Here is a 19342-nt window from a genome sequence, read left to right as displayed (position 1 = left end):
GCGATTATAAAATATAGTCAGGGTCAAGTTCCACTGGAAGGCAGCAAGCTCCAGACAGTCAGAAAAAACTCAGATCAGGTAAGGACACAAATGTTGTGCAGGGGGAGGACATAGCTATAAGAAACTGTTGGTTGTGTAAAAAATAAATTCTAAGCAGTGCTTGATTGATCAGTTATTTAAAGCATTTTGTACTGTTCTTGCTGGAAAAGCTCTTAGAGTGACTTATAGATAAATACACAAGAGCCCCTGCTTTCAGGCTTAAACAGCCCACAAAAAGAAACTAAGGTAAGTGGGAAGCAGGTAAACATGCAATATCAGGCACCAGTTCTTAATGTTGTAAGAATTTTATAATGTCCAGCTAGCGTGAAGATGGAATCAGTTTAAAAACAAGCTAGGGTGGGCCCTCCAAAAATATACGGTGACCTGACTTCCTGGAAATGATATTATCTGTTGGGTTTACGAAGAATAGCTTCAGCCTTTGGAGGCCTTGTTGGAATCAGGGTCTTGTCATTCCTAATGCAGTAGGTAAGTTTTGGGGAGGGGAGGGGAGGAAATAGACATGCACACAGAACCAGTGCAGATGGGTCTTGCAGTTCTTCCTCTCAGAAAAGTTCATTCTGAAAGCCTCCGAAATGGGAAGAAGAGAAGTCAACCCAAATGGAGAGGGAGAAAGCAGTAGCAAATAGGTAGGTGAAGTGATAACTTCACCTTGGTGTTAGCTGTTATTTCTGTATTTCACAGAGCAGAAAAATATTGGGGAGCAGCATGGGAATCCTTAACAAAGCACACAACCCCTATGCCCTCACTCCCCTGCCCAGTTAGAGCCAGATTTTACCTCCTACTACCCATTTAGTAACAGCAACTAAGGCTGTACTTTGCAGAAATTACTAACAAACAACAACTTACTTCTAAATCATTTTAATGAAGATATAACTACATTGTAACTAACTTTCCAAATTATTTTCTAGTTATAGGGCTATGGCCCCACTAAATGGTAGAGGAGGGACATCACATTGTTGAGGTTATGTCTCATGCAGTGTTATCCTGCTAGGCCACTAGCATCTAACATTTTAAAGAGAAAAGATACCTATTTCATTTATTTTTGACAAATTTTCACAGGGATCTGTTCTGGATCCCTTCCCTCTGCCAAAATGGTGGAAACTTGCATATACTGTATTCAAGCCCCAGTGGCTTGAATCGCTGCATGTGCCATTTTAGCCAATGGGGCTTGCTTCTCTGTGAATAATCGAGACTGTGGTCCACAAAAATGGAAGTGTGACTGTAAATTGTTACTTTTAAAAATTGTGACTAGAACCTATCTTCTTTGGAGGGTCATGGAACTATAACTGCATTTAGCGTTAAAAAACATAAAAATCAAAGCACCTAGCAAAGGAGCCATCTCCACAAGGTAAGGAGGGGTCTCCACAAAACCTGTGTAACCTGAGAAATCATTTGTGGGCTTCATCAGTTCCTATAACTTTTTTAAAACTTAAAAAATCCACTATAGAACCTCTACTATTATCAAGACCCTGCTAATACACAATGATATCCTTAACCAAAAAGCTGTAATATGAAGTAGAAAGTAAGTAATAAACTAAGTATCATTTTTGTTGAACACCCAATCTGGAAAGTATCTCTAACCTATCATCCTATACAGACTTATTTTAAATTACATGTGCAAAATTACCAATGTAGGGTTTCAGTAGCTTTAATAATAATAATAATAATAATAATAATAATAATAATAGGTTTTATTTATATACCGCCCAATCACTGGGAATCCGAGCGGTTTACAATAGAGGGGATAACAGACAGTTCCCTGCCCACAGGCTTACAATCTAAAAGACACGACACAAAAGGAGAAGGGAATGGTGAGGGGGGGGAGGGAATCAGGTCCAGCATTCTTCTCTCCCTCTGAGGCCTGGACCAAGGCAGATGGACCGGAGGGAGGGCTCTTCTTCTTCAGGCTAGCCCCTGATGGAACTGGGCCAGCCTACTCTCTCCCTCAGAGGCCAAAAGATGACAGTTAGGGAGGGAGGAGCCTCTTTCTTCAGGCTAGCCCCTGATGGTACTGGGCCAGCCTACTCTCTCCCTCAGAGGCCGAAAGATGAGATCTTTAGCAGAGATCCTGTCAGCTGTAACATGATGTATAAGCACAGATGGATATGATTGATACCTTTTAAAATCTTATACAGTGTACATTTTTCAGAGGGGAAAAACAGAACAGTTTGTAACAATAAAATCCAAAAGATCAAAATCAGCAATAAAAATAATAACCGGGGAACCTCTGGCTTTCCAGATGTTTGGACAAGACTTCCCACACTTCTTTACTATGTGATTATGCGGCTCCTGGGAATCACTGTCCAAAACATTTGGAGGACCAAAGGGCCTCATAGTTCTCCCCATATCTGTCCTTTGTCTCTGTATGTTCTCTCATTTTAAGAAACAACAGATAGGGAATGCAACCAGGGGAGCTGCATGGCGAATGAGAACAGCCATGGGAGACATCATGTTCCATTTGTCAGTCTGCACCCAGTACACAATATAGCTTGTGATCCAGTTTTGCCATTAGTATACTATTTGCCATTAGTAAATATGCATTATAATATACATGTATATATGTAATACATACTATTTGCCATTAGTGTATTATACATAACATGGATCCCTCTCTCCAAAATGTTCTACACAAATCCATCTCAAACGTTGCACGGAGGTTGCATTTTTTTCAGTAAAAGGCAAACACTGGGATTTTTCTTGATGAGGGGGGTGGAAGTGGGAAATCAATGCATTTCTATATGTACAGAAGGGTAATGCTGTGACATTGACTTCGTCTCATGGTGACCCTGCAGATGAAAGGATACCATACATCCTCTTAAATGTAGAAAATTTGTAGAGGTGGGAGTAGGAAATTAGATGCATTCCATCTATTTTCCATAAGAACTGGATATGGGCTTTTCTAAAACAAAAACAGTTTTCTCAAGGGAATGCTCAAACAAATATTTGTACCCACCACTTTCAGAGTTTTATCACACTAGGGGAGATCCTGTGGGAAAACGGGAGTTAAACGTGATTTAAAGTACATTTGAATTTAAACCAAACTTGCAAATTTGGTTAGTTTATCTCTCCGCCCCTGGAGCAGCGTTTTTCGGAGGGGCGGGGCCAGTGAGAGCGGCCCCATAAAGCTGGCTCCCGGCCTCCCCACCAGAGACGCCGCCGCTCACCCTCCTCCATCAGGGCAGCGGCCCAAGAGGACTTCTCTCCGCTGCTGGAGCGGCATTTTTGGAGGGGTGGGGTTTGGTTAGTTTGGTTAGTAATGCTGGGCTTATACTGTTTGGATATGTTATTGCTGCTATGTAATATTGGTTGTTCTGAGACATGTATAGATTTTTATCTTGTATTGAATTGTATTGCTGTCCTGTAGTGAAATGCATTGTTATTTGTTATTATGCTGTGCTTGAAATATATAATGCTATGCCATTGTTGTATTTTTATCCTTGTATTGTAGTATTTGCTTTTTATGCTGCTTGTAAATTGCATTGTATAGTATTTTATTTGTTGTAAACCGCCGTGATCATGGGAACGGCGGTATATAAATAAAATTTCATTTCATTTCATTTCACTAGAGACTGCCCAAGTGAAATAATGCAAAGTTAATCTGAACGCAGAGAAAAACGGTAGCTTTTTTGCTTTCGGGTTGTTACATCCAAAGGTAAAAAGCTACTGATTTTCTCCACTTTGTGTTTGAATTAACTTTGTGTTATTTCAGTTAACTGTGACATTGTGTGATAAATTTTGGGCATTTCCTGGGTTTTTTTGGTTTAAATCTAGTTTAACTCCCGTTTTCCCACGGAATCTCGCTAGTGTGATAAACTCCTCAGTTCCTTTTACCACGTCAGGATTTCGGCATCTTATTCTGTTGTATTGAAATAGATAAAAATGTTTTGATGACTAATTCCCCCTGCCCCTCATTGGTACCGTAAAACATGTGGAAGTCACATCTTCCCCAATATTAACTGCAACTCCCACAATTCCTTATAATTGACCAAGGCTGATGGGCACCGCAGTCCAAAAATAGCTGCAGGGCCACTTTCCCCACTATTGATAATTGAGTAAATTATCAAAAATAGAAATAAGGAATGCAACCAATAAATAAATTATCAAAAGCTAGTTAGAGGATGCATCCACACTGGAGAAATAACCCGGTTTGCTGCTGCTTTTACTGCCCTGGCTCAAGGCTATGGAAGTCTGGGAGTTGGAGTTTGTTGTGGACCTGGGCCCCACAACAAACTTCAACTCCCAGAATTCCATAGCCTTGAGCCAGGGCAGTAAAAGCAGTGCCAAGCCAGGTTATTTCTCCAGTGTGGACGCAGAGAGAGTGTACCACATACAGAGAAGGGGATACACTCTCTAAGCAAGGGCCTTTTCATACTACACAATTACAGTATAGGGCTATTATCCCACTTATGATGGCTCCATCCTGTGGAATCCTGGGATTTGTAGTTTGACGACGCACTAGGGCTCTGTGGCTGAGAATTCAAAATGCTGAACTGCACACCCAAGGATTCCACAGGATGTGGTGGAATCATAGCGTTAAAACTGTGTAGTGTAATTTTAAAAGGTTTTACTGTTTTAACTTGATTATTTTTAATTGTTTTTAAAGTGCTGTTTCAATATATTACATATGTTGTAACTCTTGGGAGAAAGGCGGGATAAAAATAAAATTAATAAATAATAATGAATAGAAAATAGTGTGAAAGATGTCCCTGTCAGCTTAAAGCAACTGTGCCTTTATTTGTTTATTTTATTTAGAGTATTTACATTTACACACACACACACTTCACTGTAGGCAGGAAGGCAACAGGTGCAACTTTTACTATTAACTCCTTCCCACTGGAAAGTGAGGAAGGAGAAGGATTGGGACACTTCTGCAGCTGCTGCCATTTTGAATTTTAAATTAGACGAGTTTTTTGCCTTGGGCTGTAGCTGCACTGGAGAAGTAATGCAGTTTGAGACTGCTTTAACTGCCATGGCTCAATGCTATGGGATACTGGGATTTGTAGTTTTGTGAGACATTTGGCCTTCTCTGTCAGAGAGAGAGAGAGGAAGCGCTCTGGTGCCACAGGGGACTACATTTCCCACAATTCCGCAGCATGGAGCCATGGCAGTTAAAAGCGGGGCCGTTGGTTTCAGTCGACGCTGTCGCCCCCTCCCCCTCCCACCAGGTGTTCCTGTCAATCAAACTACGACTGTCCCACAGTAATAGTCTTTCTGGGACGCGGCTATTCGCAAAGTTACGGCGGTGGATTGACAAATAGGAGGGAGGGCTTATAAATGAACAGCGGCTCCTGATTGGTCCGTTTGCCAATGCGCGAGCGCCTTTTGCCCAACGGTTGAGAGAGGACCTGACAGGCTCTGGCGCGCGCAGGTATGGAGAGGGCTGCGGTTCGTTTGCATGAAACAGAGGCCGCCGTATTGCTTTTTTTCCCGCGCGCGTGAGCGTTCGAACGCGAGTACCGGTTATGCGCCTCGCGCCCTTTCGCAGAGGCTTTTGGCGCATGCGCACTGGACAGCTCGCTTGGGCAAAGGGTTTATATATTACTCTCCCACAGAGCTGCGTTTTGGAGACTGCAGCTTCCAGAATGCGCTCATGCTGTGGATTCTGGGAGTTGTAATCCCACACAGTAAAAGTGTCTGAATGGTGTCATTGCGACCCGCCCGAGTTTAAGCAGCCCCTCACATAAGCGGTGCATCCACACTAGGGAAATAATCCGGTTTGCTACCGCTTTAACTTTGTTTGGCTCAAAGCTATGGAATTCTGGGAGTTGGAGTTTGTTGGGGGCCCAGAGCAGAGCAGAGCTTCGCTCTGGGCCCCCCAACAAACTCCAACTCCCAGAATTCCATAGCAGAGAGCCAGACAAAGAGCTAAAGCGGTACCAAACCGGGTTATTTCTCCAATGTGGATGTAGCCAATATTCACCACAGAAAACAGCACTCGTTTGTGAAGTAGAAGTAAAATATACAAAAGTTTTAATACTGTGAGTGCGAACCAAGTTGTTTTGGAAAGCTGTTGGCTGTAATAAAATTATATCACTATGGCATCATTATTAACCTGTTTTAAAAATATAATTGTAATGCCGTAACACTACAATACCTAACTGTAATGGCATAATAATATAAACGCCACAACATGTCGCATATATAATTGCAATGCCGTAACATTACAAAATATATCCAGGGGCAGCCGTGTTGCAAAACAATAACCCCCAAATCCACAAAACTGATACCGCAAATCTGTTCCCAAATCCCTCTCTCATTGGAGGCAGCTACTTGTCTCCCTAACAGGCCCTGGTTCATTTAGCACCAAACTTCACAAGATGTCAGGAACAACAAAACAAAGAGCACAACAAAAAGGAGACTGTCAGTTTTCTAGCATCTCAGATTTGCCACTTTTTAAATAGCCTTGAGTTCCAGGGGGAAAGTGTGAAAGGAGTAGATTATAAATAAGGTAACGTATATGGATGTGAGAGCTAGACAGTTAAGAAGGAGGAAAGGAGAAAAATCAACTCATTCAAAATGTGTTGCTGGAGAAGAGTGCAGAGGATCCCAAAAGGACAAACAAGAACAGATCAAGCCATTAATCTTCTTAGAAGCCAAGTTGACCAAACTAAGGTTGTCGTACTTTGCACACATCATAAAGAGGCATGAATCATTAGAACAAATTCTAGGGAAGGTGGAGGGATGTAAATGACACCAAATTAGGAGGAGCAGCTAAGACCCCAGAGGACAAGATCAAAATTCAAAATGACCTTAATAGATTAGAAAGCTGGGCCAAAGCTAACAAAATGAATTTGAATGCGGAGAAATGTAAGGTACTGTACTTAGGGCGGAAAAATGAAATGCATAGATATAGGATGGGGGACACCTGGCTGGATGAAACTACTTGTGAAAAGGAGTCCTAGTAGACTACAAGTTGAACATGAGTCAACATTGTGATGCGATAGCTAAAAAGGCCAATGTGATTTTAGGCTGCCTCAATTGAAGTATGGTATCTAGATGAAGGGAAGTAATAGTGCTATTCTGCTTTGGTCAGGCCCCACTTGGAATACTGTGTCCAGTTCTGGGCACCACAATTCAAAAAGGATGTTGAGAAACTGGAGCGTGTCCAAAGGAGGGTGATTAAAATGGTGAAAGTTCTGGAAACCATGCCTTATGAGGAGAGACTTAGGGAGCTGAGTATATTTCACCTAGAGAAGAGATGGTTAAGAGATGATTTGATAGCCCTGTTTAAGTATTTGAAGGGATGTCATATTGATTTTGGAGCTAGCTTGTTTTCTGCTGCTCCAGAGGCTAGAACGTGGAACAATGGATGCAAACTAGAGGAAAAGAGATTCCACCTCGACATTAGGAGGAACGTCCTGACAGTAAGAGCTGTTCAACAGTGGAACACATTCCTTTGGAGAGTGGTGGAGTCTCCTTTTTGGAGGTTTTTAAACAGGATGGATGGCCATCTGTCAAGAGGTGCATTGAGTGTGAGTTTCTGCATGGCTGAATGGAGTGGACTGGATGGCCCTTCCAACTCTGTGATTGTATAATTCTAAGTAGAAAGGAAAGCTGCATGCATGTGGGCTCTATTAAAGAGGTCATGGGTGTTACTTTGAAGGAACTAAGCAGAGCTGTGGAGGACAGGAGATCTTGGAAATGCCTTATCCACAGGCTTGCCATGGGTCTAGGTTGACTCGAGGGAAGTTCACAACAACAAAACTGTAGCTAAAGGTAGTACATAACAGTTACATGACAAACAGAAATTCAAATGGTACAGCTACAGTCAGTCAGTCAGTCATTAAGGCAGCAAGCCAGAGTACGTGAATACATGTTTTTGTTTTCTACATAAATGTGACCAAAGCAATATGTCATTATATTTAATGGGACTTGAGCATTCACAGATTTTATCATCCACAGGGGATCTTGGAACCAAACTCCAGCGTATAACAAGGGTCCACTGTACATACATATTGGGTGTTTATGTGTGTGCCTTCAAGTCACCAGTTGGTTTATAATAATCCTGTGATTTTTATCACTACTCTATCCACTCGTAACTTCATCTGATAACAAAGATTGTCTTGTTAAATCATTAATGTTACTCTTTTGCAGGAATTTCTGAAATGAAGAAACTTCTGCTGCTTGATGTTGACTGTGGTGTTGATGATGCTGTAGCTATAATGATAGCTCTAGCATCTCCAAGTGTTGAAGTCCTAGGGATTACTTGCTGTTACGGAAACAGTCTGTTGGAAAATACATCAAGAAACACACTCCGTGTGTTACATGTTTGTAATAAGCTTAAGGTAAGCTTCTACTGAATAATATTTCAAACATGTTTTCCATGCTCATGCAATGGAAAATTGGCATCTAAATCATCCACATATTTTGATTTATTTATTTATTTAGGATATGTATACCACATTCTTCAAGCACAAAGGCTCTCAGAGTGGGTTATAAATTGTTCCTTGCCCTTAAGTTTACAATCTATATAAAGCACACATACAAGGAAAGGGGGATGGCAGTGGGGTAGAGTATTAGGTCCAGCAGATACTGCCAATTCTTCTCTCCCATGGAGGCCAGGATAGTAGCAGTTAGAGTGAAGGGAGGGCCTTTCATCTGCTTCTTGCCTATGTATGATGGAGCTTGTTCCTGCGTCTTCATTTTATTTGTATGCACCATCCATTTTACACATGCCAGTGTGGCTGTACCAGTGACCTCCAGCCAAGTAGTTATAAAAAACTATCTTCTCTGAATGGTCATCTATATGGCTTGCTGGAAGTGACTAGACCAGTGATTCCCAAAGTGGGCAGTACACCACCCCTCATGGCAATGGAAAGATCCAGGAGGGTGGTGAGTGGAAAGGGGGCAACAGGGGGTTGGTGAGAGAAGAGGGGTGGTGGGTTGCTTCAGTCAAAATATTGGTGCAAAAGAAACACCAGAGGAGCCAGCAGTCTTTAGGAGTTAGAGCACATGGTGGTGGGAGAGAACTGGTGGCTATAAGGAGCTTTCACATTTTGGACTCTGCTTAAGCTTTGTAAGCTTTGCCAGGACATGGCTGGCAGGTTGGAGCTGCATTGAAGGAAGAGTATCCAAGGTTGATTCTTTCAAAGAGTCTTCCATCTCTCTGCCTGTCTTGAATTGAGAGTCCTTCTTCATTCTCCACCCCAGCAAAGAAGGATTGAGAGTTCTTCCTTGTTGACAAGAAGCTTCTTGCTTTGTACGCAGTCACAGAGCAACAACTGAGCAGCCAGTCAAGCAGCAACCAAGAAACCTTGTCCAGACCAGCCTTTGTCACAAAACCAGCATGGCCAAGAGGCTTCTCGGACACTGCTCAGCCAACTGCTTGGTTGCTGCTCCTAGGTGACCAGGTGCAAAAGCAGCAGCTGGTCAGGCAGCAAGAGAGAAGCCTCTTGCCCATGCCAGCCAGGATTCCTTTTGCTGTAAGGCCAGTACAAAGAAGAGAGAGGAGCAAGCCTGGGCCACGGCTTCGGCTCTATTCTCACATGAGAGATAAAATAGTAAGAGACAGTGATAAGCTGGGTGTGACTGAGGTAGACATCACTGGCTGGCTGCTGCACAAACTGTAGACCTGGTATGGAGAAATAGCCATTGGGGGGCACTAGGATCATTGCCCAAGAGGAAAAGGGGCAGTGGTCTGAAAAGGTTTGGGGATCACTGGACTAGACCAACAAATACTTGTTTTTTGTGAGAATTCTTACCAAGCCTCCCCAGCCCACCATCACTCTTGACCGTTACAAACACAACACAGAAGTCTCCTGCAAGCATGACACCTGATCTCCTAGCGATTACTCCTCTTCAGCTGCAACTGCAGTGCAGAATTAATACAGTTTGACACCACTTTGTCGTAGATGACTCAATGCTATAGAATTCTGGTATTTGTAGTTTTGTGGTGTCAAAATGCATTATTTCTGCAGTGCAGATGCTGCCTTGCTCGTCTGTTCTTACTGCTTGACTTTTTTACATGAAACTCACATATGACATAATGTACCTATGTATTATAGCCTTTCCAACAGAATGGTGCCATATTACAATAAATTTTACTCATTCTTGTTGGGGTGTAATGGAATCCATATATAATTTTTGTTGGGGTGTAATGACATCTCTATAAAACTTTTAATGTGGATTCTCTTATATTTTCAGACATTAAGTTTAACAGAGCTAAAGAATACATTTAGCTTACTCCATCTCTGTAACTTCTTTTTTGTATCAGATTTACATGCTATTCTATTTGCATGCTATTCAATTAACCAGCAATAAAGCTGTGTCACGAAAGCCTTTGTAATGTATTCCTCTGCAACTCAGGCTATTTCAAGAGCAGCTCTCAAATCTCTATGTATTCTAGCTAATACTTTTACTAAGTCTAGTACAGTATTTTTAATGTTTTAATGATTTCATATTTTTAATATGATATATTAATCTGATGGTATTAATTGTGTTTTAAAATTGTTCTGTTTTAAGTATCTTTTATATGCTGTGTCATGCCTCCCGTCCAGAGCATCTTTGATGTTCTTGAGACATATATTTAGTTGAGATTATATAAGCTTTTCTATGTATTAGTTTAGAAGGGGAAATAGAGATCTATAGCTTTAAGCAGGGGTCGGCAACCTGCCGCCTGCCCCCTGGCTGCTGTTGCCGCCACCGCCCATCACGGCTTTTCGCCGCTCTGGGTGCCGCCATTTTGCCGCCCAAAATGGTGGCTCCCAGAGTGGCGAAAAGCTGCGATGGGCGGCAGCGGGCCTCTAGGAGGCCCGCTGCCACCTCTGGGACCCTCCAGGAGGGCTCTGAGGCTGGCAGGGGGCCTCTGGGGGGCCCGCTGCCATCTCTGCGGCCCTCTAGGAGGGCTCCGAAGGCGGCAGGGGGCCTCTGGGGGGCCCGCTGCCATCTCTGGGGCCCTCCAGGAGGGCTCCGAGGGCGGCAGGGGGCCTCTGGGGGGCCCTTTGCCATCTCTGGGGCCCTCCAGGAGGGCTTTGAGAGCGGCAGGGGGCCTCTGCGGGGCCCTTTGCCATCGCTGGGGCCCTCCAGGAGAGCTACAACGACAGCAGGGGGCCTCTGGGAGGCACTTTACTGTCGCTGGGGCCCTCCATGAGGGCTCTGACGGAAGCAGGGGGCCGCTGGGAGGCCTGGTGCCGTCGCTGGGGCCCTCCAGGGGGCCCTCCAGCGCTGGCGGTCCCCACCAGCTTTTTCGCCGGTCTCTGACGGGGCCTGGGGCCCCGTCAGGGGCCAGCAAAGATGGGGAAGCCTGGCCCCTGGAGGGTGGAAGTTCTGCCCCTGGCATGTGGCCCCGCCCCTGGAGGGTGGAAGCTCCACCCCCAGCACGCAGCCCCACCCCAGAGGGTGGAAGCTCCACCCCCAGCACGTGGCCCCGCCCCGGAGGGTTGAAGCTCCACCCCCGGCTTCGGCCCCCCAGTCGCCTGAGGGACAGCAACCCGGCCCCCGGCTCAAAAAGGTTGCCTACCTCTGGCTTTAAGAAAGATAAGGATTGTGGGAAATCCCAGGATCTCTTACTGTCTCTCTCCAGCTAGTTTCAGTGTGTAGTAAGATTTCAGCCAAGTCAGACCTGGAGAGAGTATTTTCCTTTGACAAAGATAAGTCCACAAAAGAAGAAAGATAGTCCTCAGAAGAAGAAAGATAAAATCCACCAAGAGAGCAAGGTATTTAGGAGGGACTATTGAGAAAAAGGATATCAGTTTCATGTTTGTGTTTATAACCAGTAAAGCTTTTGAAACTTAAGAAATTTGTGGACAAGTCTTTTGTTCATGCTGTGTTCCTGAGAGCCAGAGGCTTTACTGCATCCAAAGTCCATAGTATTGCTCTTGGGACAAAACATGCTGCCTTGGGTCCAGTTTAGGAGAAAAGTGACATATAAAATAAATGAATAAATGGTGCTATTGAAGAAGGTGGGGGTGCTAATATATATATATAGTGTATCAGTTTATGCTCTATTTTAATTGTATCCCTTTGAAAAAAGGGTTTGCTATTTTTTTTTTAATATTGTTAACTTCATAAATGGTCAACCTACTTCCATAGGCTCATTTCCATACCTACCCACACTGGGGTGCTATTTCCTCTTATAAAATGCACCATTTGGGTTAAATTAAAAGTTTCAAAATATGTATATAAATGAGGTGCAGCTACCCCACCCTGTTTTGTTAAACTGAATTGAATTGACTTTGAAAATTGTAAAAAATATTTACAGAAATATATAACTATCATTATAAGCATTGTAATTGATTGGCATTAAAACATATTGCATTGGTATAATATCTTGTATAGATTCCAGTTTATTCCGGTGCCTCTGCTGCAATACTTGGTGGGCCTCTGCTGGATGAATTCTATTATGGTAAAGATGGTTTGGGTGATGTTCCAGATCCCCAAGCTCCAGGTTTAGACCTTCTGCAGAAAGAACATGCTGTGCTTGCAATACTAAGAATAGCCAATGAACGACCAGGTCAGGTAGGATGAAACTTTCATTGGAGGTTTTTAAACAGAGGCTGGAGGGCCATCTGTTGGGGGTGCTTTGATTGTGAGTCCCTGCATGATAGGAGATTGGACTGGATGGCCCTTGGGTCTCTTCATATTGTAATGATGGTGTGATTATCCTCTTCAGCCGCTTCTTACTGAATTTTACTAGCCACAAATGTGGATGAGCACACTTTCCTGAGCTGCTTGTAAGTATGAAACCAACTTGAGTTATATTTATTTTTATTTATTTTTATTTATAGTTTTTTATACCCTGCCCTTCAGCCCTAAATGCTATCAGAGCAGCTTACAATTATTATTTTTAATTAGACGGTTCCCTGCCCTCAGGCTTACAATCTAAAAGACACGACACAAAAGGATAAGGGAATGGTGGTGGGAAAAGGGATGAGGTCCAGTAGTTCTTCTCTCCCTCTGAGGCCTGGACTAAGGCAGATGGACTGGAGGGAGGGCTCTTCTTCTTTGGGCTAACCCTGGTAGATCTGGGCCTGCCTGGTCACTCCCTCGCAGGCTGGAGGATGACAATTATGGAGGGAGTTATATCCTTTATTAATAATGGCTACTATTCGGTATTGCAGTTACAGATTTGTAATCTAGGGTGCGTTATAAACAAGCCTTTAATACGCCCCTGTCACATGCTAGGGGTTGGCCGAGGACCTATCGTCCATACCGGCCTCACCCCTAGCATGTGATGGGGGTGTAAAGATGGCAGTGCCCTATACACACGGGCGCCGCCATCTTTACGTGCTGGACGCGTTGCGTCCACACGTGTCGCCCCAGAAATGATGCCGCAAATGCGCCCCTTGTGCTTTGCGGTGCCTCTTCCGGGGCCTGAGAAGGAGCGCGATTTCCGCGCTCCTTCTCGGCAGCATCCGGAAGCCGCACCGTTTAAAGGCTGAGGCTCCCGGACGGTGCAAGCGGCGGCGGCAGCAGACCGCCGCAATCTGGCGGTCTGTAACGCGCCTAGAGTTCCAGATGTGTAACTGTTCTTTATTCACTAATCCTATATAGTCACAACCCATCTTAGCAACCGTCAACCTCCATTCCACCTTAAGAGCCAGCCACCAGATTGGACAAAGGATCATCTGGTGATGGGAAGGTTGCAAGGATGACATTTCCATCCTCTTTTCTCTTTGAACACACTTTGACCATCAGAAATAGAGAAGCAATTCCTTGTTGCACCCTTGCAGTGGTTTTATTAGGGGGTGCATAGGATGTGGACCACACCAGTTGAGACAATCAGAAGGGTTAACAACAGGCAGCAATGAGGCATCCCAAAGCCCTTCCCCCAGAAAGAAAGGAGGGGCTCTTGGCATGCTGCTCCCCTTTGGGGGTGGTGAGAATGAGGATGAAGCCTTTCTCTCTGCCCCCTCCATCTTTATTGTCTTAGTTTGGAGGGGACAGTGGCAGCAAGATGTTCCACAGGGAGAGACCTTCCTCCCCATCTGCACCCCCATTCGAGGACATTTCATGGTGCAGTGCTGTCACCCAGTGAAATAACTGAGTGACACCGTTAATTACCGCACAGGTGACACCAATCCTAGTAACACCACTGCAGCCTTGCTTGCTGACAAGAGGAGGTCTGGAAACATCATCTTCAACCCCCCCCCCCCAAATCACCAGCTTGATGGACCTCTTTTACCCAATTCAGTGGCTGGCTCTTCAGGTGCACTGGGGAGAGGACAGGCCAGGAGACAGTACTTAGTTGCATCTCCTTAACTGCTGGTAAGTAGCCAATCTAGGATTCTGACACATATTGATTCATTTTCAACTTTTTCTTACAACAACAATGAGAACATCTGACAAAGAAAAGGAACAGAGAGATGAAAAGCAAAAGGAAGAGAGATATGGAGTTATAATTCACAGGATTCTATGATTCTATGATCAATACTGATGCTTAACTTGCTCATATTAATAAATAAAACATCAGTATGTGCTTATGTGTAAAACTAGTGTACACAGACTAGTTTTCCTAGTACATGTCTGGATAAAGCTGCTGCTGATAGAACATACATTAAAATGTAGGAAGAGCCACGAAGGTCTTTCTCTGATGAATAACAGATTGTGGGGACGTGTCCTGCTTCTGAAGAAAAAAGCTTCTTTGTCATCCTAAAGACTCAGATAACTTATTTCCAATGTCCATCCCATTATATACTATGGATATATATTTCAGAAGCACCTAGTTACTGTATCTACAACTTTCAGTCAAGTTTCTGACACGAAACCGTATGTTAAAAAGGTTGCTCCAGTAATGCAAAAAGGAATATAAATTTATATGGTAGCTATTTGTGAAATTGCTCTACAGTGCAATTACGATCAAATAATGATTTTAAAACAAATTGGTGGGAATGTGAAACATTGAGGACTTAGGAAGATAATGGTACTCTGACCACTGCCTGGGGATGGTTCAGCTGCCCAGGAATACAATATAGCTCTAAGACAGTAACCCTAGAAAGACAAACAGATACATCATTATTAGGATAAGCAATCCTATATTATCATAGAATTTCCAACGTAGGAAAAGAAAACGGACTATACTTTCTCCTTTACCTGTAACAATAGCTTGATCCTAAAAAATGATACCAATTTAACTTCAGGATGGGGTTCATACTGAACAACAAAGCTGTATAACTAATTATTCAGAATAATTTACTTTAGATAATTATTATGTTTATCTTCCAGGTTTCTCTAGTTGCTACTGGTCCCTTGACAAATTTAGCGCTGGCAGTGAAAATGGACCCATCCCTTCCTAAGAAACTTAAGAACGTGTTCATCATGGGAGGAAATATTGAATGTAAGTGATCAGAAGAAACCTTTTAAGGAAAGTCATATAAATGCACATCTGGCATTTCCTTTGAAGTATGCTCATTAGAAGGTCCTATTTCTGAAGAGGCAAGCCATTTTAAATATGGATTACTTGTTTGAGAGTGAAGACTTTTGTAGGGGGGAAAAGATTCAAAGGACTCTACAGCTATACACAATTATACAATATGCAATTATGCAACCAGTGTTCTTACTCACACAAGCTTTATTTAGATTGTGACCTATATGCTCTTTAAATTGTGGAGCGGACATTTTACTCCCTACATAAACGTAGGATTAAAAGTGCATGCTAATGGGCACAGTAAAAATATATAATTGTGCAATTTACATGCTAGCAAGTTAAGATGGCCTGAGAATCCAAAGGGAAAGAGGGACGGGGAGTGGGGAAGAGAAAATTATTTTGTACTGTCTGCCCTTCATATCCATGGATTTTCTTTATCCACAGATTCAGCAATCCACGGCTTGAAAATATTACAAAAAGATACAAATTTCGAAAAGCAAACCTTGATTTTGTCATGTTATGATTTTGTGATTTAGAACCCTAGTGGCATAGTGGTTAAATGCCTGTACTCACAGCCATTCACTCATAAACCTGGATAGGTTGTGAGTTCAATACCAGCCAGAGTTCAATCTCGACTCAGGCTTGCCTCCTTCCCAGGTTGCTAAAATGAGTACCCAGCTTGTTGGGGGCAATTAACTTACAGTTGTAAACTGCTTAGAAACTGCTTAGGCCAGGGGTTGGCAACCTCCGGCCTGTAGGCCGGATGCGGCCCATGGAGGCCTTTCGGCCGGCTCCTGTGCACTGCTGCCGCTAACTGCCGCCCCTCTTTTTCATGGCTCCGGGCGCCATTTTGCCCCTCAAAATGGCGGTGAAAGGTCGCGCGAGACTTCGCCGCCATATTGAGGAACAAAATGGTGGTGGGCCTCTAGGAGGCCCGTTGCGGCCCCTGGAGCCCTCCAATAGGGCTCCGGCGGTGGCAGCAGGCCCCTAGGAGGCCTGTTGCTGTCACTGGGGTCCTGCAAAAGGGCTCCGACGGCGGCAGCGGGCCCCTAGGAGGCCCGTTGCCGTCGCTGGGGCCCTGCAAAAGGGCTCCGACGGCGGCAGCGGGCCTCTAGGGGGCCCGTTACAGCCGCTGGGGCCCTGCAAAAGAGGTCCGTCAGCGGCAGCGGGCCTCTAGGAGGCCCGTTGCTGTCGCTGGGGCCCTCCAAGAGGGCTCTGGCAGTGGCAGCTGGCCTCTAGGACTTTTTTGCCAGCCTCTGACGGGGCCTGGGGCCCTGTTAAGGGCTGGCAAAGAGGAGGAGGCCTCCAGCGCTGGTGGCCCCCGCTCCCGCTGCTCTTTCCCAACCCTGATGGGGCCTGGGGCCCCGTCAGGGCCGGCAAAGAGGGGAGCCTCCAGTGCTGGCGGCCCCCGCTGGCTCTTTCCCAACCTCTGACAGGGCCTGGGGCCCCGTCAGGGGCCGGCAAAAAGGAGCTCCGCCCTCGGCATGACCCCCCGCCCCCCGGTGGGTGGAAGCTCCACCCCCTGGCTTCGCCCCCCCCCAGCTGTCGTGAGGGACAGCAACCCAACCCCCGCCTCAAAAAGGTTGCCTACCCTGGCTTAGCGGTATGAAGTGGTATATAAATGAAGTGCTATTGCTCTTTTATATATGGACCCATTTCACTATCCATTAATATATGGGGACTGAGCAACCATGGACTTTGGTATCCCCCACAGTGGGCCCTGGAATACAACCCCAGTAGACACTAAGAAAAACCCAGTATATCTCACGTTTTCACCCTCAAAGTTGCTTCAAAGTTAGTTTTACATTCATGCTAATTATACTGTGAAGCAGACCTTAGAAATTAAAAATATGACTTTTCTATCTCTTAGCCAGAGGATACTACAGTCTGTGGAGAATTCAATTTTGAATCTGATCCAGAAGCTGCTTAACATTGTTTTAAATGAATATACCTGCCCAGTTTATATTGCATCATGGGAGTTCATATGTTCCTGCCCCCTTGTCCTGGGTAAGATGTTAAGTTTACTTTTTATAATTACTTATCGGGAGTTAAGTCTCAGTAAATTACAGGAGAGAGACCATATGTTCTAGGGTTTGAGTGTTGGACTAGGACACTGGAAGGCTAGAGTTTGGAATCCCCACTAAACCATGGAAACCTATTGGGTGATCTTGGGTAAGTTACATTCCTTAGCCTCAATGAAGGCAAGGTCAGTGATAGGTACCTTAGTGTCATCATGAATCAGAAATGACTTGAAGGTACACAACATAAGACTTTACAGGAACATGTAAATGTCTGATGATAGGCCAGTGATTCCAAGCTTGGGCCCCTCCAGATGTTCTGGACTTTAGCTCTAAGAATTACTGACTATTGGCCTAGCTGGCTAGGACTTTTGGAAGCTGAAGTTTAAATACCTGGTGGACCCCAAGTTTTGGGAACAACTGATAGGCAGATATCTAAATTAGTGCTGTCGGATGATGGTATGTGGACTGGAGCTGGTCTGTGAACTATTGGTGGCAGTCTGGCATTTTCCATAATGAAAGAAGCAGTTGCTAGTCCCAGCACATTGGCGCTTAATTTCAATTATTAAGAAGGCTTCATTTGAGGTAAGCCATTTTGGGATTTTTTGACACCATCTGGTTTTATTTTTAACCAAACTCTTACAAGGCGTGTCTTAAATGGTTTTAAAATCTTGTTTTACTTTTAGTTTATATAGAATAGATAACCGTGCCACCCGAATCGTATTCCTGAACTCTCCACTTGTAACATTCTTTCTTTTTTCATTTAATCCACCTCTGTGACCCAGTCCATACAATTTGCCATAATATATTTTAAATTTGGTAATGCTACTCCTCTCTATTTTTACATTGCATATATTTGAATTTAATTCTGGGTTTTTTCCCTGTACCGTACATTTTGATATGTCTTTGTGTGTCATTTTAAATTAGTTATTTTTATTATTGGTATATTAAAATAAAAACAGCATTTTAGGCAGTATGTTATATCTTCCCACCCATGACAAACTCATTTATCCCATCTTTCAAGTTCTTTTTAATTTCTTGTGATTTGCCGCCGCTTCTTTGTTGTGATATCAATTCCTAATATCTTACTTTCTTACTAATTTGGAATTTTGTAAATTTTTATCTTTTGTCTTTCCTTTTCATAGGTCATCAGTTTTTAAAAACACCTGTTTGCTTAAAACCAATACAGACCTAATCAGTTCTGCTAGGTTACAAAATATTAAAGATGCAGTAATGTAACATTTATAGACATATTTTTTATGTTATCTTTTTTCGTTCACTACAAGATACAGGCACCATTAGAGTCACGAACAACAGATTACTGAGCAGGCTGATTAAGACAGCAAGACTTTTAAAGGTTCAGGAATCCAGAGCTTGGGAAAGTTACTTCTTTTGATTATTCTTTCCAGAATACAATAACCACCAAAGTAATTTTTCTAAACACCGAGAAGTCAGAAAATATGCCATGAAAGAGTGCATTAAGCAGTATTGCAAAGGGGTCCGAACTGAAAACCTCTAATTCTTCTAGTCCTAAATCCATGACACATTGGCTTTGCCTAGCTATTAATGTTAATTTTAATATATGAATAGCTGATGTCCCCCACTATGCTTGCACATTCCAAATGGGGGATTGGCATGGCTCCTCTGGAGGAAAGAAGAAAAGTCTAGTCCTATTTCATTAATGAATTAGTTTTTAAATTCTGTATATTATTAATAACCCGGGTTGTTTGGTTTTTGAAACTGCAGTAAAGTGGCAATCAAATTCAATGATATGATAGTGGGAAGTAGCTATTAACAAGGTTATGCTTTCCTAAATACTAAATAAAACGCATTGATTTCACTTAATTTGCCTATGCATTTCTCAGTAAACACTAACACAGTCCACATACTAGAAACAACTACTTCATGATGGACTTTATGGAAATTCTTGTTTGGTCTGTTTGTTTGACATAAATCAACA

The 19342-nt window shown here is 43.5% G+C and overlaps 1 protein-coding gene across 4 annotated transcripts in view; it reads left to right on the top strand.

The window, feature by feature from the left end:
• The window catches only part of LOC121926664 (inosine-uridine preferring nucleoside hydrolase-like), a 24552-nt gene continuing 5210 nt past the window's right edge, over positions 1-19342 (top strand). Inside the window, exons 1-4 of one of the 4 annotated variants that reach the window (XM_042459825.1) lie at positions 1-78; positions 8155-8345; positions 12337-12516; positions 15223-15334. In XM_042459825.1, coding sequence (XP_042315759.1) covers positions 8166-8345; positions 12337-12516; positions 15223-15334 — 472 coding nt within the window. In that variant the 5' untranslated portion in view covers positions 1-78; positions 8155-8165. Of the gene's footprint in view, positions 79-149; positions 286-5302; positions 5429-6018; positions 6039-8154; positions 8346-12336; positions 12517-15222; positions 15335-19342 lie in introns of those variants that run through there. The other 3 variants (XM_042459826.1, XM_042459824.1, XM_042459827.1) reach the window with 3 other exon arrangements.

Source organism: Sceloporus undulatus, chromosome 3 (assembly GCF_019175285.1).
Source record: "Sceloporus undulatus isolate JIND9_A2432 ecotype Alabama chromosome 3, SceUnd_v1.1, whole genome shotgun sequence".
Taxonomy (NCBI): Eukaryota; Metazoa; Chordata; class Lepidosauria; order Squamata; family Phrynosomatidae; genus Sceloporus; species Sceloporus undulatus.
Note: the sequence above shows the minus strand (reverse complement) of the source record. Positions and strands in the feature narration are given on the sequence as shown.